Source organism: Asterias rubens, chromosome 16 (genome assembly GCF_902459465.1).
Source record: "Asterias rubens chromosome 16, eAstRub1.3, whole genome shotgun sequence".
NCBI classification, from domain to species: Eukaryota; Metazoa; Echinodermata; class Asteroidea; order Forcipulatida; family Asteriidae; genus Asterias; species Asterias rubens.
Window position 1 is genome coordinate 7,879,207 of NC_047077.1, and position 27,933 is coordinate 7,907,139.

Consider the following 27,933-nt stretch of genomic DNA (forward strand, 5'->3'; position numbering starts at 1 on the left):
ACAGGGTTTACAGAAGGTAATGGTGAAAGACTTCTCTTGAAATATTGTTCCATGAAACGTTTTACTTTTTGAGAAAACATTAAAACAATTATCAATTCTCGATATTGAGAATTACGGATTTATTTTAAACACATGTCATGACAAGGGTGGGTTTTCCCGTTATTTTCTCCCGACTTCGATGACCGATTGAGGCTAAATTTTCACAGGTTTGTTATTTTATATATAAGTTGTGATACACCAAGTGTGGGCCTTTGGACAATACTGTTTACCGAAAGTGTCCAATGGTTTTAATGTGATTTTCTTTGTGATTTATATAAAAACTAAAATCGCGATTGATTCGAAGATCCCGGCAATCGATGTATTACGAGAAGAATCATGCAAAACTATAGTAAAAAAAAAAATCCAAAGTTAATAAATGTTTATTGTATAAAGTTGTTGGTTTGTTTTAGTTCTCGTTGTAGGTTTCTTTACAAGCCAGTAAGCCACACTTTTCATTTGACTGTGCATGTACTTTTTCTCTGGTGATGATGTATATAAATAAATGCTGTGCTAAATTAAAGTGAAAATCTTGAATCTAAAGACAACTTTCACGACAGCCGGCAGGTAGGCATGAAATCTACCGAGGAAGAAACACAATCTGCCTTCATACTGAATCAAGCGATGGAGCGCTAACAAAAGGTAATGTTTGAAGTGAGGGTGAGATAACGGATCCAATGTAAGTGCCACTCATAACGTGGTAGGCCTATGGTGGCAACCGGGCTGATTGAATAAATGCCCCGATTTTTTTTTAATAATAATAATATAAAAAGAAAGACGTATCAGTGGCAATCTTATCACAATTTCAATGAAGAGAACTTCAGGAAGTTTGTCTCTGCCAAATTATTGTTTTTTCTTAACAAATCTCGGAGACTTTTTATCTGTTTTTGGCCAAGCCAGGTGAGAAAAATAATTACGTAAAAATTCGTTTTATTTGAAATAGATTTCCGTGGTTAATTATTTATGTGCACTTCTATTTTTGCACCGATTTTTATTTTGGTCCATAACATTAATTTTCAAACGATTCTACTTTAAAAAAAAAAAAAAGAAGATATTTTCTGCAAAATAATAGTTGAAAATATTGTTGTTACTTTTCAGGACTTTCTTTTTTTTGTTTACTCTGAATATATTTATTTGGTAAGACATTTTATTTACATTTATTAGCATAATAATTTTTTTGTTATAATTATTTTTCCCCATTTGGCTCTCCATATTATTTGTTCGAGTCTTGGATCATGAAGACTTGTCCAAGGTGCTGCGGTCGAGTTGACCAACGGGGAGAACTTGGTAGATTAATGATGTCGCTGGTCCCAGTCTACACAACAAACGCCCTTTGTGCACGGACGGGTACCAAGCGCAGGTCATATGCGCCGGCCATTTTGTTGATTCATCCACACAAAAGCTGAAATTGTGAAGTCGTCTTTCGACCATTTAATTCCATTTATCAACTTGACATTAACAAACATGGCAGGTACAGGAGCAAACAGTATACCCCTTGGAGCCCTTCATCCTATTTTGCGAGGGCAGAAGGTGCCAGGAGGGGGTATAACTGGACCGATTGGTATGCAAATGTCGATGCCAATGCCGATGCCGATGCAGCAGCAGATGCCAATGGGTCCAATGGGTGGCGGTGGTGGCGGTGAAAGCGCCATGCTGAATGCTGCGAGGGAGGCAGCGGCACGAGTGACGGCAAACATCATGGGGAAGAGACCCGCACCACCAAATGCAGGAAATGCAGCCAAGTCCATGGGTAGGTTGGATGGAGGATGGAGGAGCTCTCGTCGTGTACACGACATTATTTAATTAATAAGTTATCATATATTTCAAAATTTGCATTATTATAAATGATAAATTATTTTAATAAAAATAAATGAGTTTTAATTAAGCAAGTGCAAAATATATTGAACGAAACACGAAATGCAAAAAGAAAGCCAAATAAATAGGCCTAAACTTTGGTAATACTAATAACGGAAAAGTTTCCGTATGGCGCCACAACTTTTTCACTCGATATGAAATAATATAGTATCTAATTAATTTACCTCAATGAGATATCCCTTTTTGTAAAAATGAGTGAAAAAGTGGTGGCGCCATACGGAAAGTTATCCCTAATAACGATAATAAACCAAATATTCAACTACGTAGTTGGGACATAGGGTCACCGTCATGCTCTCAATCTCATGACCCCATGGATTATTTTGTTTTGATGGAAAACTGTTGATTACTAAAAAATACTAGTGCTAGCTAGGCCAAAATACCTATGTCGGGTTCGGTGGATTTGTACTTGGGTCCTTGCTCAAAAGTTGACATACCCAAACAAGTCATTTCGTACCAAAGTCATTTCGTAATCCACCATACCCAAGTCATCTTGTTTTGCTTTGCTTGCATGATTTATCTGTGGCTGTGTGTCAATCACTGTCTACCTGGTTAATCAGCACTAATTTTATAACCAATTTTTAACCTTTCTAAAGTGTCAAATTTTGTTACCAATTGCTTGAGTTTTCTACCATTTGGACATTAAAGGCCGATAATTCAGTTTGCACTTAAAAAAAGAATATGTTAGATGAAGCATTCTTATATATAAAGCACTGGGGTGGGCTAGCTACTTAGTTATTAAATTGCGTATTAAAAATGAGTGATTCTTGCCTTGATCTGGGAAAAGTAAAAACAATAAAGTTTACACAAGAGTTGGTTATAGCAATCGTTTTATATGTCTATACGAATGTAGATTCATCCAATTGGCCTCCAGACAAGAAGCGAAAGAGAAGTCGTTGGGGTGGAGAGGAAACCAAGACGGTTGGAGTGGCATCTGTTATTCCATCAGGACTCAATAAAGACCAAGAGAAACAAGTCTTAAGTAAGTAACGCTGAAAAATCATCAATCAATACCCCTCAGCGGTCTTCTAGGATCCTTCGCCACTCAAAATCTGACACCATTAAGTAGCTTTTGGACTGTCTGGCCTTTTTTCTTTGTTTTTCGAAAGGGCAAGGGTACTAATGCATTTTCTCCTTGGTAAAGGGCACCCTATGAGGAAATTGTAAATGTCTTCTTGAGCTGTTCAAGGGTACGAAGGCAATGACCAGGGGGCATGGAGGCAATCGCCTTCGTTGCCTCTGAAGTATCAGGCCGGGACTGTGTTGTCTTGTTTGTGGATACTTGTTGTGTGATACCATGTGTAACCAGTTTGCTGATGCAGTCCTCAGTTCAATTATAAAATGGAGTTGGATTTTAACAGGTTGAAGGCAATAAAGGTTTAGGTAAATTGATCTGTATGCTACAAGTGGTGAAATAAGATTGTTTTCTGTTTGTGCCAACTTAAATGTACTTGTATGTTGAGGTTTATGCTTCAATATTGTAAAATAATGCTAACCACTTAACCTAACAGGCATTTTACAGGCATTCTGCTGAATACACACAATCCATTAAGAGATCAGAGTGTGTAGCATGATGAGTGCAACAATTACTAGGAGGCTAAGGGGCCTAATTGGCCTAACTTGATCTCTCTTGACCTCACTTGACCTCATCTTAACCATCTTCAAAAGACCGGCCCTTTAATTGGTAAACAGCAATTTTTGTCAAACCTTGGCCATAGTATTTTCATTTGTGTCTTGTATATTGTATTTTCTTCTCATAAAACTCTTAACTTCTGTTTGACATGTTTGTTGTGCTGCATTCACGATGTTGTATAATTTTTTATTTTGCAATGAATATTTTAAAGGTAAATTTGCTCATTTGTCCACGTTGAAATCATTTGTAGCACGAAATAACTTGAAATTGTACATTGATATGTTAATCAATAACAGCTGCTGAACTCTAGTTTATAAAAAAATAAATCTTCCATAAGTTCTTTTATAATTGTCATGAATTTTTTCAACTGTGCATTTATGGACGAAGATAACTTAATTTTAAAGCAACTTCAATAACTTTTCCCTCACATTAATGTTCTTACTTTCTTCCAATTGCAAAGGATGATTTGTGAGTGAAATAAATGCCATGAATTCTATCATTTGGTTATTGGGCCCTATTCTTGGGCCATGATTTTCTGTTGACGTGCTTGCCAGGAAGATTTATTGGTTGTGGAAATGACACATTGACTTAAGACACATGTGTCTTTTCATAAGGACAGTTGGGTTCAAAAACTAACAAACCCTTCCCTGGGTTTTCCCCCAAGCTACATGTAGCATATCATGCCAATGTTCTTGACTGTAAAACAACATAGGCCCCGCAACAAACCCCAATACGAACAAATAAAGTAACACGCAAAATATTGTGTTTATTTTTTATATTAAGAGCTAACTCGACACATCATGAAAACCATTTAAAATACTGCATACTGCACACTGAGACTATTATGAACCAAAAAGAAGTTGAACATTCCGAGAAACTAATCAAAAATTTGCAGGCTTTGTCAAAACTTGCAAAATTATTCTGGAATGCCCCACAGTTTTGCAAAAGCTTAGGGGGCAGAAATCTGCATCTAATTAATCTCCTGTTATTTGTTTTAAATTTTTTTTTTTTCAAAATTTATGATGAAGTTTGCATTTTGATGACTTGTTTGTGTATTTCCCTTTTCTAACCTTATTCAAACCTCCACAGTGCACTTGCAGATCGAAGAGATAGGCAGACAGCTGCGATCAGGTGACCTTGGGATTCCAACGCAAGAGGATAGGTTTGTCTAACCAAAGCGTAACCAATTATTTTTCCTTCTCACATTTTAATTCGGCCATTTTTTGGTGTTGTCGCTATGGCTGAATTTAATGCATCAGTCAATTTGCTTAACTTGTTGTTTTAACAGAGCTTTGACCATATTTTCAGAGCTCTGTTGGAAAAATGTTTTTTATAAAGTATTGTACATGTTGTATGTACATGTAACAGGGAACAACTTTGTCCTGCACTATTAATCTCTGCAGAGCAGATTGAACTTGTTTTGGTGCACAATAAATGATAACATTGAGTTGCAAACTACATGTACATGTATTCGTTTTTAGTAGCAACTGAAACATTTTGTGTAGCATATTACTTTGCTATACTAGGGAAATTGTCCTCTGTTTGATTACCCTGCTAATTTGACTTAATTAAAGTAAACTTTTGTTTTTGTGAAGCAGTTATGTCGGGTCCAAGCAGAACATTTCTGCATGAAACATTACTCAACTTGAAGTTTGTTTTGTAATCCCTCTCTCTAAAACCACATTCCATAGACCTTAGAAGGGAATCTTTTCCTAAAGTGTTATGTATTATCAACACCTGCAGGCCGCCTTACAAAGTAAGATTTTTGGCCCTCTATTTAGAAGAAATGTCATAGAAAATGATTATTGAACACCTGCAGGCCTTCTTACAAATCAAGATTTTTGGCCCTCTATTAAGAAGAAATGTCATAGAAAATGATTATTGAACACCTGCAGGCCTTCTTACAAATCAAGATTTTTGGCCCTCTATTAAGAAGAAATGTCATAGGAAATGATTATTGAACACCTGCAGGCCTTCTTACAAATCAAGATTTTTGGCCCTCTATTAATAAGAAATGTCTTAGAAAATGATTATTGAATACCTGCAGGCCTTCTTACCAAGTCAAATTTATGGTCATAGTTTTAGGAGTATCACCAAAGAGAAACAAAGGCAGTCGACACTATTGGCAATTGCTCAAAATAATTATTAGCATAAAACCTTACTTGGTATCAAGTAATAGAGAGAGGTTGGTATAAAGCATTGTGAGAAATGACTCCCTCTGAAGTGGAGTAGTTTTCGAGAAAGAAGTAATTTTCCACGAATTTGATTTCGAGACCTCAAGTTTAGAATTTGAGGTCCCGAAATCAAGCATCTGAAAGCGCACAACTCCGTGTGACAAGGTGTTTTTTCTATTATTATCTCGCAACTTCGACGACCGATTGAGCTCAAATTTTCACAGGTTTGTTATTTTATGCATATATTGAGATACACTACTTAAGATACACCAACTGTGAAGACTCGTCTTTGACAATTACCAATAGTGTACAGTGTCTTTAAGATGAATATATATATTTAAAGAAATGTCAAAGAAAATGATATCATGCTACAACACAAAATCCACATCAGGCCTGATACTTCACGGAGGCAACGAAGGCGATTGCCTCCATGTCCCCTGGTAATTGCCTCGGTGCCCTTGAAATGCTACAGTAGAAATTTGCAATTTCATCATAGGGTGCCCTTTACCAAAAAGAAAATGCCTTGGTGCCCTTGCCCTTTTAAAAACGAAGCATACAGCCCTGCCACATTATATTATCACTTGTTGCAGAAAAAAAACCTTTAACATAATTGCCAAGATTAAATTTTTCAGATGTAATTTTTGTTGAAAGTTTCATCAAAATGTTAGATTCCTGTAAGCATACATGTAACTTTAAGTTCAATACAACTATGTGCATCTAAGGTCTGTTCCCCAAAAGAGAAAGCTATAAATCTCTCACAAAACTGTTTTCCCCAGACAAAGAAAGAGGTTGGTATTATAACATCAGATGTTTTAAATGACCACCTTCTCTCCTCATCAATTTAACGATATATTTTCCACGATTCAGAGTTCCTAATTGACTTTTTTTCCCACCAAGGTTTGTGTGGTTCTGCAGCTTTTGCAACAGAGCAGACTCCACCAAAAACTGAAATAACCAATTTTTACCTCCATACAAGAATTAACCGTTGTTTTTTAAGGGCGGCATGGACAGTGGTGAGAAAGTCTAACCCATTTTTCTCCTGAATTCCAGTAACATTTTTTTTACTTTGAGGCAACTCACTTTGAGTGAAAGAAGTTGCTATCAAATCTTTGAACAAAATTCATAAAAAAAAGTGTGAAGTGGAACTTTTTTAAGCACAACAAAATTGCCTTAATAAGTAGTGTAGGCTTGTCTCGTTCAATATTTATCAGGTCGAACATGTATTTTTAGTGACTAATGACGTCTGATACAGGTTAAAAAATGATCAAGCTGGTAAGCAAAAACATTGGCTGGGCACCTTTAAACCCGCCAAAATTTCTTAAAGTTAACATTATTGTACACCGATTCCCTGCAAATAATCTGCTTAGCAAGGAAAAATGCTAAGCAAATATTGTTTGCTTAGGAGCTGTACTAAATTAGACCAAGGGCCAAAACATGGACTGAAAAAACTCTCTTACATAGTTTCTACTGCAAGGGCTATTGCTGTAATTTTGAATGCATACATGTAGCATTATTAACCAGGGCCCAATTTCAATTTTGTCTGATAACCATTTTCTGTTAAGCAGGCTTTCATGCTTACGGGCTTTATGAAATGTTGCCCTGAATGGTTCACTAAGCACAAAATGCAATATAGTCATACTACGTGTACATGTGTCAGCTTAGCTACTGTGATTTGAAGTCTACAGTGCCATGAAATTGGGCCACGCTGTTCTCAGTCAAAGAGTTTATCGTCAAATAAATATTAGTTTGTTTTAAGGGTATGGGTGTACCCTTCTTAAACATAAGGCAGATATTAATATTCTAACTTTTGGCTTTTGTTTGTTGTTGGGTATTAAAATATTGACTTCAAGAAACTTTAGGTGGCTTTTGTTTCTTAACTTCTGATGTTGTGGAAGTAAAGCAACATTTTATTGGATATCTAAACTACTTCTGATAGTGTAGTAGTTGGTGGGATATTGAGGTGCTACGAGACAAGTTTCCAGCTAGCTCAATTGGCTGGTCTCTTTATTACAGATATGCTTGGGTGTTGTGTCTTTATGATTTGTGAAATAATACATTTGGTGAAGGATTGAGGAAGATTGGAAATGGAAGGCATTCTTTTGCCTTTCTGTCTTCCTTGTTTATAAACTGTAGAACCAGGCATTTGATGTAAGAAGTGGCAGTATTAAGACTGAAGCAAGGTTCATACTTCATGCGAATGCAATGCAAATTTGACGTGAATTTGACGTCACAACTCTGTTTTCGCTGCGAATACTCGCAAGAGTCGAACACAGCTCAACTGATGCAAATTATTCTTGCGAATTTGTAACGTCAACATTGGTGTCGCATTCGCAGAAAGTATGAACCAGGCTTTAAGCTTTGACTTGAGACATTAATCACTTAATCTGACGTTAAGTTCTTCTTATTATCTATCTCTCAGGTCTCCGTCTCCTGAGCCAGTGTATAACCATGAAGGAAAGAGGCTCAATACTCGTGAGTATCGTACTCGCAAGAAGCTAGAAGAGCAACGTCATATACTCATTCAAGACGCTATGTTGGTCAACCCAGAGTATAAGCCTCCTGCTGACTACAAGTAAGGAATGGGTTATATCAATAATGCAGGAATGATTACAGTACATTATCAAGACTGATTGATTGACTGTTTTTTTTTGTTTTACTTTTTCAAAACAAACGCTTTGTTAAACTACACAGAATAACCAAAAAAATAGAAACATGAAAGTTATTATAGTAGACATGAAATATCTGTTAAAAACAGGTCAGTAGCTGGGATTGAGCTTTCATGTAAATTGATGACTATATTTATGTTGTTTCTGATGAGCAAAGTGTTGGTCGTGACACTTGTGTCATTAAGCAAGACACAACCATGATTGCTTAGTCCATCAGATGGGCAGAAAAGCCTTTGTGGGTTTGGGAAAAACATACGTAAAAGAACAAAGTGCATATATCGAAAAGAAAAAGGGTTTGCTCAGGTGTTCCCAGTTTGATTTGTTGCATATTGTGCCATTCAGCACCTTGTAAACCATTACATGGTGCTATGTCAATGGAGTAGCTCTCTTACTTCAATAAATGAAGTTTGTTGCATATTGTGCCATTCAGCACCTTGTAAACCATTACATGGTGCTATGTCAATGGAGTAGCTCTCTTACTTCAATAAATGAAGTTTGTTGCATATTGTGCCATTCAGCACCGTGTAAACCATTACATGGTGCTATGTCAATGGAGTAGCTCTCTTACTTTAATAAATGTAGCCCTACATATACCTTAGGAAAATACTAAATGTTGAAGCGCCTTGAGCGTCACTGAGTAATGGATACGAGTGCTTTATAACAAGCCAATGTTATTATTAATAGGGGCGTAGGTAGGTTACTGATACTCATACGTTTAGCTATCCGAGCGGGATATCAGTGTCGTCTGCGTGATAGCGGAAAAGGAGTACTAGCGTATGACCTCATAATGACGACGTCCATCGCACTAACCATATCTGTTCATAAATGCAATTTTGACTAGATATTGTTGTTATTCTTTCTTGACAGGCCACCTATTCAGCGAGTGAGTGACCGAGTCATGATACCACAAGATGATCACCCAGATATCAACTTTGTTGGACTCCTCATCGGACCTCGGTAAACTCACTTTCTGCTCCAGTCTAAAAACTCTTAGCCTTCACTTTCAATCACATTGCTGTTATGCGCGTGATGTCATTTGAGAAAATAGAATTAACTAAGCAAATTGCTTACTTAATGACGTAACGTTTTGATCTTAGCAGAGTCTTTCTCAAAAACAAAAAGAGAACTACTCGGCTGGGGTTGAAATGTCATCAGTGCTCACCATTTATAGTGGTCTGTTGACCAAATACCAATTAAAACACCTGAGGACCAGTCGCAAATCTCACAAGTAGTCTCAGCGAGTACTTAGAATTAGCTTAAATTTGAGTTTGCTCAATCCTTGATTTTTTCTCAATTCTTGAGATTGCTCAATTCCTTAGTCTGTTCAATTTATGAGTTGTCTCAGTTCTTAATCCTGTTCAAATCTTGAGTTTGTTCAGTTCCTAAGTTTGCTAAATTCCTATTAGTTTGCTCAATTATTTAGTTTGCTCATTTCTCCATTCTTGAGTTTGCACTATTCTTGAGATTGCTCAATTGGGAAGTTCAGCTGGCACTGTATACTTGTATTGATTTAGGCATATCTGCCAACTGTCCCGATTTTCCTGGGACAGTCCCGGTTTCTGAGTTTCAAAGACGCCTAAAATCGGGACTGTCCCGGTTTCTCAGATTTCACGATTTTATTATTAAAAAGTAAAAAAATTGATGATGAACGGCTGAGAACAAGACTAGATGTATTTTAGACTTGCTGAGCGAACGTGCATTTCATCCCAAAGTAGCCGTGTGAGTGAACAAGTACGCACGTGTAGAGGGAGATTCGTGTGGAGGACTTGTATCAAGTTTATTAAATCATTTGTCAAGCATGTGGTGTGTGCGTGTGTGTGTATATCAATAAAAACAAATGTTGTAAACGACCGATGAAGAGTTTAGTTGTATCATAGACTTGTTGAAACATGCGCTCCCTCAAAAAGTGTCTGTTTAGTCCGTGCAACAACATTGTACGCGTAGAGAGATTCGTGGAGAGGACTTGTACCAAGTTTATTGTGTCAAGCCAATACATGCGGTGCGTGAATGTGTGCGTGTGTACATACATAATACGATATGCACATGTATTTGCTTCGTCGACGACGTCGTGGTACGAAGGGTGTTGCGGTCGCCATTTTGTTAAAACCGTAAGTTGATTTTCAAAATGAGTGGCAGTAAATCGAATAGATCCTGCGTTTTTAACGATAATTACGCCACAGATTTCTTGTGCATTAAAAGCTCAACCAAAAGTATGCATCACGCTTTCTGTGGCATATGTAGAACCGATGTGAGTATTGCTCACGGTGGACGGGGCCCACCTAAAAACTGCCAAAGAGGGAAACTTGCTTCGACACAAAATACAGTCCAGCCCTCCTAAAACAAGCAAAACAATCCACATACAAAGGTCTACACCAATAGAAAGGTGGTGAAAAGCTGTGTTATCAAATAATAATGAACTAATGTATTGTTTTTATGGAGTAGTTCCACATTCAAAGTTAATTTACTTTATGTTAATGTTTAGCCCCCAAATGACTCTGGAAGCTGTGTAGTTCTGTTAGCTTCAAGGGGGCACTGTCCCCTGCAATGCAGAGCCCCCTGGAAGAAAACACTCATTCACAGTACCCCGCCTTGGTGACCCCTGGACCCCGGCCAGGCTTGTCCCTATTTCTGGGTTTCGAATGTTGGCAGGTATGTTTAGGGTGTTTGGTGTTAATATCAGCTTTGCTTATTTATGTTTTTCAGTGGAAACACCTTGAAGAAGCTAGAGAAAGATACAGGCACTAAGGTGATGATTAGAGGCAAGGGTTCTGTCAAGGAAGGGAAAGTTGGACGTAAAGATGGTCAGCCATTACCTGGTGAAGATGAACCTCTTCATGCATTGGTGACTGCTAATACATCAGAAGCTGTTAAGAAAGCTGTTGATCAGGTAGGGGTTGATTGGCTGTAGTGTTAGGGGTGTCTGTGGTTCAGTTTTTAAATTTCCAGCAATTTTTGACACCCTTTTACCAAATGCTGGCTAAAACCTTGTGCATGGCTCATATTGTAGATACATAGGGTGGATTTCATAAAGATTTAAGACTAGTCTTATCTCAAGTACGGATGGGTTAATCCCACTTGAGTCATAAATGTCCAGGTGAATTTTTTTAACAGAGCTTGGGGGGAAAGTACCGAGTATACAGTGCTTACACACATGTGTAAGGAAAAAAACAAACAATATATGGTAATACTCAACACCAAAACTGATGGATTCTGGTTTTTACCACTGATCCCAAAAGCTAGTCCAGTACGTGTGCTGTCCTCATTCGAACATAATCAATCAAACAAAGCAAGCAGTAGGGTTTCATGACATGTTGGGATTAACATAAGTATATAGCAATAATATAAGCTCAAACTGAATGTCCTTGTCACTGTATGCAGAAGCCATTTTGAGATACTTGTGTGTTGGACAGATTACTAAACACTGTAAGATTTGGGCAAATCTGTCAGTGTACATGTACACCCAAACCACACAGTGCACTCCTATAGTGGCCACCATACCTCAAACCACACAGTGCACTCCTATAGTGGCCACCATACCTCAAACCACACAGTGCACTCCTACATGTATAGTGGCCACCATACCTCAAACCACACATTGCACTCCTATAGTGTCCACCATACCTCAAACCACACAGTGCACTCCTATAGTGTCCACCATACATTAAACCACACAGTGCACTCCTATAGTGGCCACCATACCTCAAACCACACAGTGCACTCCTATAGTGGCCACCATACCTCAAACCACACAGTGCACTCCTATAGTGGCCACCATACCTCAAACCACACAGTGCACTCCTATAGTGGCCACCATACCTCAAACCACACAGTGCACTCCTATAGTGGCCACCATACCTCAAAAAGGCTATGTGCTTTGCACTGATTTGATTCAAAGTTCACCATTGTTGTGCATGATCTCTCATTCCATTCTATACAGGCAAGAATATCATATTGCATGGTTATTCACATCTTATTCTTTATTCTTTAAATGAGTTGTCACACTGATAGAGATGCAACTCTCCCTGATTCTTCAGAAAGTTTTCTTCAAAGTAAAGCACTCTTTCCATGTTCTGATGAACACATTCTAAGATGTTCCTGATGATTGAAACCTTTTCCCTACCTTTAAATGTAATTTTAAATATCTCCCTGAGTGTTGTTCAAAATCTTCCAGATGGCAAGACACAAATGTTGGCAGCTTTGCACTGATGTAATAAACCTCATGTACTAATCTCATCTAAATCTCATCTCATAACCCTCCCACTCTTTGTACTATTGTCTAGTAAGTTAACCAACCATTTGAAACCATTTTACTAACAAGCATTTCTGCACCATTTTTTATTTAGCGTTGTATTGTATTTTCACTGCTGTACTTTCATCCAGCATATTTTGTTTACTATTCAATTCAAATTTGTATAAATTGGCCAGCCAGTGTCAAATATAAGCCAGACCCAGAAGGTTTAAATGGACAATTCTATGTATGTTGATCTTAAACGAACTATAGGTTGAAACTCCTCCATATTTATTTTACCTACGATGTGCATTTTGCTTGTGCTGTGGCAGAACCATCGAGATCAAGCAGAAAAATAGCACTTAGGTCACAATTAAATATAGTTATAACAGAGAAATCATGTGAATATTGTGGAACAAGAGTTGCCCCCAGCAAAGCTATGCTCGTGTCATCCATGAACAAAGACCAGTTGCTAAAAAAAGCTTTTGATGTTAACAGCAGTAGGTGTTTATGTGCAAGCTTACACGGGCATTAGATCAATCCCTGGCCGTTGTGAATGCATTGCAGAAGTAGGAATGTTTCTGCTCTTGCAAAATAATTTTTCTGATGGTGACTGATGCCAATTGTTTTAACATCATATAGTTGATCTCAGATCATAAACATTCAGTGACTAATATGTCTCAAATGGTCTAGCTCAGCGTCAGCTTCATCACAGAGTTATTCGTCATCTGCCTTGGTCGACCTGTTGGTGCGGATTCACTATTTCCATTATTAAAACTCTTCATTCCTCAATCTTGTCAGTTGTTATTATACAGAAGCTTTTTTTAATGTAAGAAATCTTTGTTCTGCTGTTGGAGATGTTCAAAGTTGAGATGAATTGCAGTCACAAATCTGGTCTTGAACTTCAATAAAAGTGTTCCTTGACTTTCATGAGCACGTGAATGGATATGCATACAGTTAGCTATCCATAACCTACTTACGTGTAGCAAGCAGGATATCAGTGTCGTCTGCACATAAAGCGTATAGCGAGTAGCGTATGACGTCATAATGATGACATGTCTGTCGCACTAGCCGTATCCGTTCGCATGCGAAACCCCTCTATAGGCCCAAATCACTGCTTGTTTCTATCATGCCTCTATTAAAGCCAAGATCATTGTGTGTTTGCACCATGTCTTCATCACATTGCAGGGAACGAATACGTCCAGCAATTTTGTGCAGCTCAGTGCATTGACCTCTTGCACTGACCTCACACACGGCTACTGTCTGCTCATAATCTGCAAGTCAAAATGCATGTAAAGACATTTGGCCCAATTTCATAGAGCTGCTTAAGCATGAACAATAGCTTAGCACAATAAAATCAGGTTTACCAGAATGCATTTACCAGCCTAAATACCATGTTACATGCACCGTTTCTGACTGGTATCCTGCTAATTTTGCTTAGCAGAAAATTTGTAAGCAATATTTTCTGCTTTAGCAGCTCTATGAAATTTGGCCCTGGCGCAAGTCTCGGCACACACGCCTTGCCTTAACATTGTTCTGCACTGTAGTACACTTGAAATGAAAATGCCATAAGAGTGAGATTCATGGAATGATGATGTCAGATGGCCTTGATTAATGTAAACCAAATTTTTCTCTGTGAGTCAGATTGATGATAGAATGACAACAAAAAGTGATTTGGTTCAATATGAACCATTTAATTCTCTGCGACTCTCTGGATCAATCCTTAGAAGATCAATAGAAACAGCTTCATTTGTTTTCATACTGTATACACAATGACCTATAATACACAACCCCAGCCGTGTACTAACCCCTTTGCCTCCGCAGTAACTCCGCCCCTTGTCGACCATATCTCACTAGATACGACAAATTGTCTTCAATGGCATCCAAGCACCTGAAGGTCACAACGAGCTCAAACGATCACAACTGCGCGAGCTTGCTTCTCTAAACGGTACGCTCCGCGATGCTGATATCTCAAGGTACTTGGGTGTCAATTAAAATACAAAGTCAATGTTTGTGCTTGCGTACTTATATAGTGCCCCTTTTTTCTTTTCTTTTTCTCGCACCATTCTCCCCCCGCCTCCTCCTATGTGGATGTTGTTTGCTGCCCTCTGGTGTTGTTACCCGGTCTTTGTGTTGTCGTCGTCGTGGTGATTGTGTTGTAGATCCGTGAAATAATCAAACAGGGGATTGAGACACCAGAAGGTCAGAACGATCTGAGACGGATGCAGCTGCGAGAATTGGCTCGTCTTAATGGTACACTAAGAGATGAAGATACCACAAGGTTTGTTTAAGTATCTTGCTCAATTTGCTAAGCACAAAGAATGTCATTACTGGACAAAAATGTACTGGACATGTTTGGTAATTGTCAAAGACCAGTATTAATGAAAGAAAAAAAACTTGTCGCACAAATTTGTGTGCTTCCAGATGCATTAAAAAAGGCCTCAGGTTGAAGTCTTTCATTATTAGACTCCTAATTAGAGCGAGACAAATTACATTTTTTCTCAAAAAGCACATTATTCAAAGGGAGCCGTTTGTCACTATGTTTTATACCAGCAACAGTTCTCCATTGCTAGTTACCAAGTAAGTTTTTATGCTAACAATTGTTTTGAGCAGTTGCCAATAGTGTCCAATGCCTTTTAAGCAGAATCAGTTTGCCAACTAGATGTTTCCATTGTATATTGTTCTTGATTGGTTTCATGCAAATTTCGCTTAGCAGAAATGTTAAGTTATATTTTCTGCCTATGAGGCGCATTAAGACCAGGGCCCAATTTCATGTCTCTGCATACCGCCGAATTTTGTGTTTGCAGTTACCGTTCTTTGCTTATAGGGCAAGTGTCAAAATCTGCGCTTGCTGTGGCAGCGAAGAATGCCTAGTTACATGGAGTCGGACACGCACCTGCTAAAATTCCTTGCTAATGGGCGAAATACATTTTACAGAATTATCTGTTTTCATAAGCCAGATCTTTGCTCTTTGCGTGAAGCAGAGGCATGCAAAAAGGCTCATGATAACAGAAAATTGTTGGATAAACAGCATCATGTGATCTCAAATGTAATGCATTATGTTTAAAAGGTAGATTTTGTATTCTGCTTAAGTGTGACTGCCTTTCAAACGTTATAAATGTTGCTGCAAAATTTAAAGAGGCTCTATAAGGTCGAATTGAGTTTTGTAATCCACTCAGTGTACAATAGATAAAGTCTTCATGAAAGTGCGGAAGAAATTACATTTTACTAACCTCACGTTTAAATGGTATAAATCGCATTTATTCTACACTTTTAAAGCAAACCTTCAACATGGTGTAATCGGACATCAAAAACAAAAACCGAAAGATAAAAATTCCATGTTGTTTTGATTGAATAATACAAACATTCAGGAATGAACAACAAACTTGTACAACAATGTGTACATGGTGTAGACCATATTTTTGACAAAAAGTGCCATGGAAAGATATAAAAACAGTTGCATAACATTTTCATGTGATGTTGGAAACTCATTATTTTTTATTTTTGTGTGTACCTTCATAAGACATGTAGTAACTCATATCTAATAATACTTTCTTTTGGAAAAGGAGTGTATCACAAAACTGAATTGTACCTTCTTTAATTTATAATCCTGGTCATTGGTGATTATGCATGGTTAAAATATCATTCTTTACTGTTATCAAACACTGGAATTTCATCCGAGGGAGGGCAAAGTTTCAAATACAACTCAATTTGTTTTCCTTTCAAGATGTTCTAACTGTGGTGCCCTGACTCATCGTACATGGCAATGCCCAGAGAAGCAAAACATCACAGGCACCATACAGTGTTCAATATGTGGAGGCACTGGCCATATTGCCCAGGACTGTCGTCAGAATCCAATGGGTGGTGGAGGACCCGGTGGCCCCATGGGTGGAGGACCGATGGGTGGACCTAATGGACCTCCTCCTAGGATGCAAGGTCCTAGTGCAGCAGAGAAAGCCAAGATGGACTCTGAGGTATGAAATTTCAGTTATTAGGCTTCTTAAAGATGTTTAGCAAATAACATATTTTCTCAACTCATATTTGCCTAAATACAGTTTTTTTTTTGTGGAACACACAAACACTGTTAGTGCCTAACTACTGGAAAGCCTGTATATTAATAATAATAGTAGAGATATTTGTAAAGTGCCTGATGCAAAAAGCCTCTAAGCGCATAAAAAGGAACAATAAAATATACAATGAGAAAATACAAGTTGTAAATAAGCAGATTACAAATAACCAGCTGCAAACAAGTGAGTTTTTAACGGAGACTTAAAACATTGTAAAGAACTAGCCTGGCAAATATACACAGGAAGACTATTCCAAAGAAACGGTGCAGCATGTGAAAAATATCTATGGCCATACCAAATGGAAGAAGCTCTAGTAATTGATAGCAGTGACTGTTGAGAGAGAGAGGGAACATGACAAAATGTTTATCACAGTTAAAGGGAAGATACACTATTGGTAATTGTCAAAGACTAGTCTTCTCACTTGGTGTATCTCAACATATGCATAAAATAACAAATCTGTGAAAATTTTAGCTCAATTGGTCATCAGAGTTGGGAGAAAATTATGAAAGCATTTGTGTGCTCCAGATAGGAATAAAAGACTTCTAGCTAGAAGTCTTTTATTATTTTAGTAGGAAATTACCTCTATTTCAAAACCTATGCTACTTCAGAGGGAGCCGTTTCTCACAATGTTTTATACTATCAACAGCTCTCCAATGCTTGTTACCAAGTCAGTTTTTACGTTAATATTTGTTTTGAGTAATTACAAAACGTGTACCTTCCCTTTAAGGGAATTGTTTCATCTTTCCAATGGTGTACAGTTTGGTTGCATATGTTTATTTACCTTTCTTCTGTTTTCTTGTGTTGTAGTACATGTCCCTAATGGCAGAGTTGGGAGAAGGACCACCAATGTCTGATCCTAAAGTTGCTGGAATGCCACCATCTAGTCATGGTCATGCTGTAATGCATCATATGGGACCTAGACCTCTACTATCGACACCTCCTGGTGGTCAAGGCAATCAGAACCATCCGCATCATCCACCACCTCTGGTAAGTCATTCTCTTGTCATTATAGCATTCACTGGTTTGTTTGTTTGAAATATTGAGTCTTCACTTTGTGACTGAAAACTATTCCTTATTTAAAATGAACCAGTTGGAGTAAATTGTGACTGGTCCTCGTTTCTTTTAATTGGCATTTGAGCGTTCGCCAGCAGACTACTGCCAAGGGAGAACAATCAGCCAGTCTCATCATTGATAGATTTAGGTTTACAAGCCTGATTATGTTATGAACTTGACCACAAGATACAGTCGACTCCCGTTATAACGAGGTCCGCCGGACTGGCCCATTTTCCTCGTATTATCCGAATCTCGTCTTAAACGCAGTGTACATGTACTTGCATATACATGACATAATGGCTGCACGTGTGTACACACAGATGCATGGCAGAGCTGCAATTGACTAATACTACTGTGTGCATAGAGTAGTATGTGCGATGTACTGCACAAACAGGCACAACGCGGGGATTATAAAACTGTTTTAACTAAGTTGGTTTAGTTTTAAATTCAATTTTAAAATCAATTTACATTTTACAAGATTGATAAAAAGTGTAAGATTTTAACTTGCGTTCATGTTTTTGGAAGTTTCTCTTACAAAACTTTGGTCGCCGGCAGTTTATTGCCAATGCAATAAATAGAGTCTTGGTTTTCATTGGTAACCACCTGTTTAACGCTGGATGGTTCATTGCTGCTGCGAGACACCAGGGGAAATCTTACTGTTGCAATGCATACTGCACACACTGTGAAAATTTTCAGTCAATAAAATAAAAGCTGGATTTTCATTGGTAACCACTAGTGTAATAATAGAAGGTTCATTGCTAACGCGAGATACCAGGGAAGATGTTCTGTGCATGTGTGTGCATGTGCAATACACTCGTCGCAGCAACAAAAAATAGAATCTTGATTTTCATTGGTAAACACTGTGTCATGTTAGATGGTTCATTGCCAATGTGGGATACCAGGTAAAATCTTGCTTTTGCATTCAATAATATTGATCACGCAACTAGTTTTGATTGTAAGTTGCGGGTGTTTTTGTTTCTTCTGAAAATTTTTAATGCGCTTATAAACTCAGTGGATCAGTATCTTTTCTTAAGATTTCTCCAATGTTTGAACCATGCAAACCTCCTAATCCCACCATTGTCCGGAGTTTGGAATTAACAACCTTGCTTGCTGACTCGTGACTCCCGATTTCGGATTAGTGTTGCTAGCGGTAGCATCCACTTAACACCTCTATTGTATGTCTTAAAAGCCACAAATATCGACTTTACCAGCTGTACAGGTATTTCCTTTGTTGGTTTTTGAATTGTTCTCGTTATAGAAGGGTTTTAAACAATGATTTGCTCGTAATGGGTCTCCCAAATTACCTCGTTATAACCGTGTTCTCGCTACTACTGTGCTCGTATAATCAGTATTTTAATGCATTGAAACACGCATGGGGCCGTTCGGGACCGGCAAAAAACCTTGTATCAACCGGAACCTCGTAACATGCGAGCTCGTAATAACGGGAGTCGACTGTACATCCAAGCCACATCGCTCGAAATACTTGAACAAAAATAATCTTTTCATTTCATTCTCTCATTGTATTTCAGATGGGTCCCAATTTCCAGCCTCCATGGATGAACAAAGATCACCATGGACCCCCAATGCAGAACAAGCCCCCTAGTCTCCTCGGTATGCCCCCTCCTCCACACCATCGCGGCCCCCCTGGGGGTGGTGGTGGTAGCGGACCACCAGGTCCAGGCCATCCACAAAACAACTTCCCTGGCCCCCCACCCCCTGGCCCACCAGGTCAGTTCAATATGAACCAACCTCCTCCTGGGTTGTTACCGCCCCCTATGATGCAACCTCCTCCTAATATGATGAACGTCCCAATGCCCCCTCCTGGTATGGGTGGTATGGGTGGAGGGAACCCACCATGGGCGATGCCACCCCCTCCACCAGCATCACAACATTCTGCAGCTGAAACACCGGTTACCATTACACCATGTAAGTAACAGGCATGATATTCTTCCTTCTTTACGATGATTGACCATCTGTTTGCCTTTGGAAAAAATAAAATTGTTTGCCTATGTAGCCTGAAGAGTCTACCCAGGTACATATTGAAAATTATGAAAGCATACACACTATGTACACACTATGTTTTTAAAAAGATGGGATTTCCGACATTCTCAATCTAAAACATGAGCAAAGTACATTTATACTCCAACGGTCTCCAGGTTTCTGACCCAACAGTCTCTGAACGGGATCATCATGTAAAAGACGGAGTATATGGGCGTTCTTTTTTCCACTTAAACAAAATTGTTATCCAACTGCAAATGTCCCTCAACGACAATTATTTTTAACAATAAGATGGACAAAAGTTTGGACATTCTCTGCATAAAACATACTCCAAAGTCTGAAGACGGGATAATTATTAAAAAGATAGATAAGATGGCCGTACTGCTGGAACCGTCACCAGACCACAAAGGATTTTCTGACAGTGCTTTGTGTGGTCAGCACAAGTCAGTTGTGCTTTGTGTGGTCGGCAGAATACTTTATGGACCATATTTACACATTAACTACACTCAGATCCGTCCTCAAACGGGCACCGCTGAAGGATTCTCTTCAGGTCATTATTTACGCATGAATGCTCTTCGTTAGCCCTCATTCAACATGGTAGATGGGGTACTCCCCCAACCCACTAGCTCCCTCTTGTAATCGGACGTTAGCGCTCGAACCCGTTTGAACTCACTTGTACTCCCTTGTTATTGTAACAAGTTTTGCAGAGTGACTCGCAGGTACTCGTTCCCCGTTTTGATAACTACCTTTAATCATAACTGTACATTGTAGGTCAGCCCTTGTACTCAAATAATTTGTCCTACTATTTCTCCCAGACCAAAAATCATGCCTTAAGTAAACTGTCTTCATGATTATAGCAGAGCCCATTTTCATGGCCTGCTTACTGCCCAATTCTGAACGGTTACCATTCTCTGCTTCCTGTGCAAGAGCTGAATTTTTGTGCTTTATTGAAGCTGTCTTAGCAAAAACGCCCAGTAACATTGAGTATTGGACTTGCTGCAGGAAAGCTGCCAACCATGTAAAATGCTCATGACGTCTGGAATTCCCTGCTACCTGTAGCCATACAATTGGGCCCTGGTCACTCCGTGGCTTTAAAGGGAATTGTTTTCATGATCTTCACCCCTAACTCTAGCTAGTATTTTTTACATTGAAATGTGTATTTTCTACTAGTGAAATGCGCATCTGAACATATTTTGTTTGAAACTTGTTTATAATAATATATTATTATTATTTGCAACGGCTAACTTCATTTGGACATTTGCTTTATAGATTATTAGGCTCCTTGTCAAAACCTCCAAGCCGTTCCATTCCGCGTGCATTCTGTGGGAGTCTGCGGATTTTTGTAACAAAAGAACCCGTAGCAACCGGGCATGTCCACGGCCACGACGGCTCATTTACATGTCAATAAACATGAATATTCCGGGGGCTCCGCGGAGCGACCGGTCGGCCATTGTAATGTCCAGCTTATGAGCTGACCGGCGGAACCGCGGAGGAACGTAGGTGGTTAACAATGGTTTTACCTTTGCAGATTAAAAAGCAAAGTAAGGGTGGATGTGTAACTAAAATCCATTTCCTCCAATGTGTGATTTTTAAGACTTGATTGGGCCTACATAACCAAAACATGAATTTTAAAAATGGTTGTCTTTATTCCCGGCTTCGACTGACAAAAGTTCCAGGCTACGTGCAAACTCCGTTCCAAGTGGGTCAGAGTATCCAGGGGACAATTTTAACTGTTCGTTCTTACTTTCCAAGCAGAAAACATTAGTTTCTTATTTATAAAATCCCAAGTCACCGTCACCAATAAACAAATATACACACCTGTGCGAGTGTGTCTCCATGTCAAAACAACCAGATAGTCTGGTTTGTCCAATGTCTAAGGGGGAGGAAGCCACAGTTTCAGAGACCGGTGTTTCTATTGGCTGTTGAATTTCAATATAGCGCGTAACGAATGTTTTCATTGGTCGATTTTGCCCTACTGCCAGAGCAGCATATTGTGATCAACATCATGGAAGAAAACGTTTAGTAGTCGCGGATTTCTTATTAATTTAGCATCGTTTTTCTTGCGGGAAAATTGATTAAATGTGAATGGTTTCAAGTTAAAAATCGATATTTTTGTATCAAGCATAAATGTTGCAAATTATGCTTCGCAAATTGGATCGCAACATTTGCGATGCACTTTTTACAATTGCATAGCAAATCATCAAAATTGCATCACAAATTGCGATGTGATACAGGCGAAATCGTTCCCTGATTATCACATGCGCTGGATGGTGTAATTGTCTTGTCGGTGCGGCCTGTCCGCTTCCAGGAGGATGGTATTCGTGAGTAGAAAATGTATTGTTCTGGAAGAGCACGGCCGGTCGGCGTCCAAGCCAATGATATTCATGACCTGAAAATACAACTTGTTTATTCATGCGACTTATTGTTATACTAACAATAGCGCCCGGCAGGGATAGCTCATTAACTTCGCTGCGCTTCAACGCACATGGCCGTTCTTCCGCGGACTGTCCGAGGTCCTTAGCAACGGCGGTATTTGCTGTCCAGTCCGCAGACTGTCAGCGGAGGAACGCCCGGGAGGTTTGACAAGGCGCCTTAATGGAGAGAAAAGTGAAACTAATTTTGTCATGATTCTAAACTTAAGTTTGATGTTTGAACTTTGTTTTTGTTTGATGCTACAGCTCTCCAATCATTGGCCAACATGCAGGCCTTGGCTATGCCGGTACCTCCACCCCCTACCTCTCTCCTGGCTGCCCCCCCTCCACCACCCCCTAGTAGTGACCCACCACCACCCCCATTACCATCGACTGCACCCTGGCAGATACAGACAAGTGCAGGTAAGACTTCCAAGCTTATAAGACCGATTGAGAAACAAGTTGGCACTGGTAGTACTCTTGTGTTATTCTTGTAGGTTTAATCTGATGCCCAAATGTTGTCACACTTTAGACCTACAGTTGGCTCTCGCTGTTGTTATAGGTTCTTATTTTATTATTTTATTTTATTTATTTTATTACCTTCATTGCACAAATACATAAAAAATGACATTGGTGCAAAGGGAAACCCTGAACAGGCACACAGGCCCACTAAATGGGGACCCTTGTTTACACATCAAAAACCAAAAGACAAGGGACAAGCACAACTACAGGCAAACAACCGAAGAAAACAAAGAAATGCTATAAAAAGTAAACAAAATCACAAAGAAGATTCTGAAGTCCCACATCTCATTTCTGCTTGTTATAGCGAGAGTCAACTGTACTTTTACATTGTTTACCGATAAAGCCTTTGCGTGTATATGGTTGGTTACATACAACGGAAAACTATTTTGTCAGTTTTATCAATCCTGTACGATACGTCTAAGTGTAACAATTTCATTTGCTTTGTGAGGAGTGTAAGTTTTGTCGCAAACCCTAGCTCTCTCGGCAATATCCAAAAGCAGCCTTAGCACTCGGCTGTTGTAATACTCCAAACTCCAAACTCTTGTGTTTTGGACTGTGGTATAAATGTTATGCCTGAGCCATGTTGGGAGAAGCGGAACCAAATCCTTCAAGTGTATTCTTAATGATTACCCAGTAGAGCGGTTTAATTGAGCTTATGTCTTTCCTAGGTGGGAGACCGGTGGCCACGAGTACCGGCTCTGTCACCACGCCACCATGGCAACGCTTCACACAAGGTATCTCATGTTTAGTGAAATGCATGTGCCTGCCTCTAACCTGTTTCTTACCAATCTGAATCTGCTCATTTTGTTTAATGCATTGAAGAATTCCCTGTTAAAATTGTCTCCTGTCACAGGGAGCTTAATGAACAAGATGTTATTGTTTTTTGGATTATGTTTTATTTGCTGTATCTTTAATTTGTTTAAATGTTATTTCTTTGCAAGTTAATGGATAACTTTTATTCTGTTTCAGGCCTGGACTTACTAAAAAAGCCACAGAGGCAATTGTGTCTTTTGCCCTTGTGTTGGCCTATGAAAAGTTTCCCTTATAAAGGTTTTTTTCCCTATAGAATTGCCGTTTGAAAAAAAAAAATGGCTCTTTCAAAGATGTAATTCCAGGCCTGCTGTTTCAAAACTCATCAAAATGATACTAATGATGTTTTGTTCAATTTGTTTTCCAATCATAATTTATTGCTTCCTTGTTGGATTTGTAGTCCAACATACATGTGCTGAAATGATTTTTCAAGACATTTATACTGTTAATTTGTTTTCCCCAAAAAGCTCTAAAGGATTAATAAACTTCTACTTGTGTTTTATCCATTGACTAGCGATCATGTATCATAAAAGATTTGTTGATTCTCAGACATAGGTCTAGATGGCAAGACTGTGAATGAATTATCATCTGTGTCTGTGGCTACATCGCCATGTTGGCATATATTACAATTTATAACACACCTCTTGCTTGTCTGTATTCTGGTTGACTAAAACACGGTCACGTGGGATGAACTAATATTGTCTAGTGATCGCACGCGCATGGTCTTTGAAAATGTTGCCTGGCTACAGCACCCTCTCTTGACTTTAACCGTGAACAGCAACTACAAAACTTCCTTTTTTTCCCAGATTTCTGTTCTTATTTCACATTTAAGACCGAACTGTGTTATAAAACACATATTAAATGGCATACTGCAGTAGCTAGTGTACGTCTGTTCCCCTGGGCCTGTGAGTGACCAGAAGAGGGACCTGATTCCATCGGCCTTGGGCCTTGGGAAATAGGTCGCTCTTCTGGTCACTAAAAGTCCCTCGGGGAATAGACATACACTAGTTACCTCACTGCCAGTCAATATGTGTATAGTAGGAGGCTCTTAGCAACACTTAGAGCAACACTCATAGCAACAGCCGCAGGGTGGTGTCAATGTAGATAGTCAGATAGTCCAGTCTTTCAATGGATAGACTTTGCTGTTATCTTGAAACTGTTCTCATTGTAGATAGTCAGATAGTCCAGTCTTTCAATGGATAGACTTCACTTTGCTGTTATCTTGAAACTGTTCTCATTGTAGATAGTCAGATAGTCCAGTCTTTCAATGGATAGACTTTGCTGTTATCTTGAAACTGTTCTCATTGTAGATAGTCAGAAAGTGCAGTCTTTCAATGGATAGACTTTGCTGTTATCTTGAAACTGTTCTCTAGTCAGATAGTCCAGTCTTTCAATGGATAGACTTTGCTGTTATCTTGAAACTGTTCTCATTGTAGATAGTCAGATAGTCCAGTCTTTCAATGGATAGACTTTGCTGTTATCTTGAAACTGTTCTCATTGTAGATAGTCAGAAAGTGCAGTCTTTCAATGGATAGACTTTGCTGTTATCTTGAAACTGTTCTCTAGTCAGATAGTCCAGTCTTTCAATGGATAGACTTTGCTGTTATCTTGAAACTGTTCTCATTGTAGATAGTCAGATAGTCCAGTCTTTCAATGGATAGACTTTGCTGTTATCTTGAAACTGTTCTCATTGTAGATAGTCAGATAGTCCAGTCTTTCAATGGATAGACTTTGCTGTTATCTTGAAACTGTTCTCATTGTAGATAGTCAGATAGTCCAGTCTTTCAATGGATAGACTTTGCTGTTATCTTGAAACTGTTCTCCTTCCATTTCAGAGGGTGGTGTCAATGTTTCGGCTGCAAGTCTCCCATGGCAACAAGCTGCAGGTAACCTACTTCTCTTTCAGGATACTTTTTGTTAGTTATTTGTTTTTGTCTGCAATGGCATTAATGATAGTTTACTTTTTAAAACCCTCCTGATTAATACACTGTCTTTACATGTAGTTCTGTTCAATAGTTTGTAAATTGCCAGATCATCGTCGTCATTCATGTTGTCTTTTGTCTTTTTATTTATAGTGGCATTAACAACAGCCAATATTGGATCATCAATGTTACCATGGCAACAACTTCTACAGCAGCAGCAAGTTTCCACGGTTACCACTCCAGTAACTGGTACCCAGGCATCTCTGAGTGTGCCACCCCCTCCGCTTCAATGGGCACCTCCCCCTCCTCCAATGCAGTCTCCGCCCCCAATGGCTATGCCTCCCCAAGGAGCCCCTCTCCCCCAGTTTCAGCCTCCAATCCCACAGGGTCCGCCACCCCCTATGCCTGGGATAATGCCTTACGGTCAGCCCCCACCCCCTCTGTCTCAAATCCCTGGTCTTGGACAACCTCCTCCACCTCCTCCCCCATCTAGTTAAAGTCTCAATATTGAGACATTATTTAGGCCATTATCATGATTTAATAGACGGACATTTGCATCGGGGAGCAAGTCGGGTGGTGACTAGAGGCGGATTAGACTAACAGAAACCATGGAGCACAGGGATATTGACTATACCAACCAAGCACTTGAGCATGGTCGACTATTATCAATTCCAGAACTACACGTCTGGAGCACAGGGATATTGACTATATCGAACCAAGCACTTGAGCATGGTCGACTATTATCAATTCCAGAACTACACGTCTGGAGCACAGGGATATTGACTATATCGAACCAAGCACTTGAGCATGGTCGACTATTATCAATTCCAGAACTACACGTCACAGTTTCAGGTCAAGTGTAGTTGCTCACCAGGGCCCAATTTCATAGAGCTGCTTAAGCAGAAAATTTGCTTATGCTTAACAAATCATTGCCTTTAAAATCAGAGTATCTGCCAAGACTCCACTCAATTGCTATGCGAAGTAAACAGCAGCTACCAGTCACAAGCGATGTATATGGCATAAAGTTTGGGCCAGTAACATGTGTAAATAATTATCAAGCTATTTTCGTGCCTAAGCAATTTGTTTGCTTAAGTAGCTCTATGAAATTGGCCCCTGAACTTGCTCCATGATAATGAATATCAGTTTTGGTTTTACCCATAAACACCAATGTGTGTTAGCACTGTGTCATTATCATGATGATATCATATTTAGTCTGGCCCCATCTATGTCATTAGCATTATTAAGCATAGATTTTCATTGTACTGGCAAGTTGCCAGACTTATTATTTTTTCCTTTTACTGGGGTTTTGGTATTACTTTGGTTTGAGATGATGGCACCATGATAAGTTCTGCAGGTAGTTGCCCCTGGTCATTTCTTTTGACCATTGCCCCTGACAATGTTTCCCCTTGTTGCCCCTGAGGCCTGGTCGCTGCCCTCTTTGTCATTACCCCCTTGCCAGTGCCTCTAGGTTATGCCCCTGGTCATTGCACTTGTTTTGTGCCCCTTGTAGTTGCCCTTTGTCTTTGCCCTTTGTCATTACCCCTGGTCATTGCCCCTTTCACATTGGTTGTGTTATTATTTGAATGTACATACAATATTTTAAAAGAAGTTGTCTTTTTATATTGACTTGAAGTTTCATCTTTAAGAATGAAGTGATGGATTTCAGATGAATTACTAAGGAGGGGAAATATTTGTTGATTATAACTAGTCAGTAAAACATGTCATAAAAGGAAGTGTCAATGCAAATGATATGTCTTTGTGTTAATCATTATAATTAAAATTACTTATTACTTATTCCAAGTGAAAAAAAACCAACCCTTGGATTAGTTTCATTGAGGTCTCCAGTGTACATGTTAAGTCTACAAACTCAATTGTTGAATTGTTTGGAATGTTTGAATGATTATTGATAATAATGTGTTCCATTCCCTCGAAGACTATGTTGACCCTTTTTTATTTAAATAAATTTGATTTCCGTGTTTGCTTCTTATGTAAAATATCAGCGACTTTTATTCAGACATTTGCTTTTGAAATTTTCTTATATATCTGTTAATTTTTCATTTGTTTCTCTTTCATTTTTTTCTTAATTGGAATTTTCTTACTCGGCTGGCTTTAATCATTGTAGCGACAGCCATAGCTAAATGTTACATGTACTTGGCTGGGCTGGCTGTAATGTACATGAACAGCTGTGGCCGTATTGCTAAAGCATCAATTTGGACTTATTCTTAATTGGCTGACTTAATGGTGGGATTGCCGTACATGTATTGCTAAAATACTATCTGGGACTTAATTCTTACTTGGCTGAATACAATGTAGCTTTACTGTTCAGCCATATCCGTGCAGTTCAATTCAATCAGGAAAGTATGCATCACTTTTATGATATTTGCGCAATTTCCATCAATAAGGAAATATTTTCTAAATGTTAAATAAAATGTGGCTAAATCACTCCGTGTACGCCCTATATACATTGTAATTATCCCCTTATACTGTGAAAAAGAACTGTCAATAAATTCGACCATACTGGGAACAAAACAAATCTGTATC

The 27,933-nt window shown here is 38.9% G+C and overlaps 1 protein-coding gene across 2 annotated transcripts; it reads left to right on the plus strand.

The window, feature by feature from the left end:
- Positions 1 to 1,414: 1,414 nt before the first annotated feature.
- On the plus strand, positions 1,415 to 27,923 carry LOC117300668 (splicing factor 1-like). 2 transcript variants are annotated; one of them, XM_033784379.1, is made up of 14 exons: positions 1,415 to 1,786; positions 2,762 to 2,890; positions 4,631 to 4,703; positions 8,135 to 8,287; positions 9,249 to 9,338; positions 11,085 to 11,268; positions 14,772 to 14,890; positions 16,337 to 16,583; positions 17,484 to 17,663; positions 19,259 to 19,655; positions 22,406 to 22,561; positions 23,329 to 23,394; positions 25,306 to 25,356; positions 25,546 to 27,923. In XM_033784379.1, the coding sequence occupies exons 1-14, from the start codon at positions 1,501 to 1,503 to the stop codon at positions 25,887 to 25,889; spliced, it is 2,475 nt and encodes an 824-aa protein (XP_033640270.1). In that variant the 5' UTR covers positions 1,415 to 1,500; the 3' UTR covers positions 25,890 to 27,923. The 2 variants fall into 2 exon arrangements, with proteins under 2 accessions (XP_033640270.1, XP_033640271.1); XM_033784380.1 differs by lacking the exon at positions 23,329 to 23,394.
- Positions 27,924 to 27,933: the final 10 nt, after the last annotated feature.

What these genes read in the sequence shown, in the direction of transcription:
- LOC117300668 (XM_033784379.1), top strand. Translation starts at nt 1,501, where the DNA reads ATGGCAGGTACAGGAGCAAACAGTATACCCCTTGGAGCCCTTCATCCT. An exon ending in AAGCCAAGATGGACTCTGAG is followed by an intron (nt 16,584 to 17,483) that starts GTATGAAATTTC and finishes CTTGTGTTGTAG; the next exon opens with TACATGTCCCTAATGGCAGA. An exon ending in CGCATCATCCACCACCTCTG is followed by an intron (nt 17,664 to 19,258) that starts GTAAGTCATTCT and finishes ATTGTATTTCAG; the next exon opens with ATGGGTCCCAATTTCCAGCC.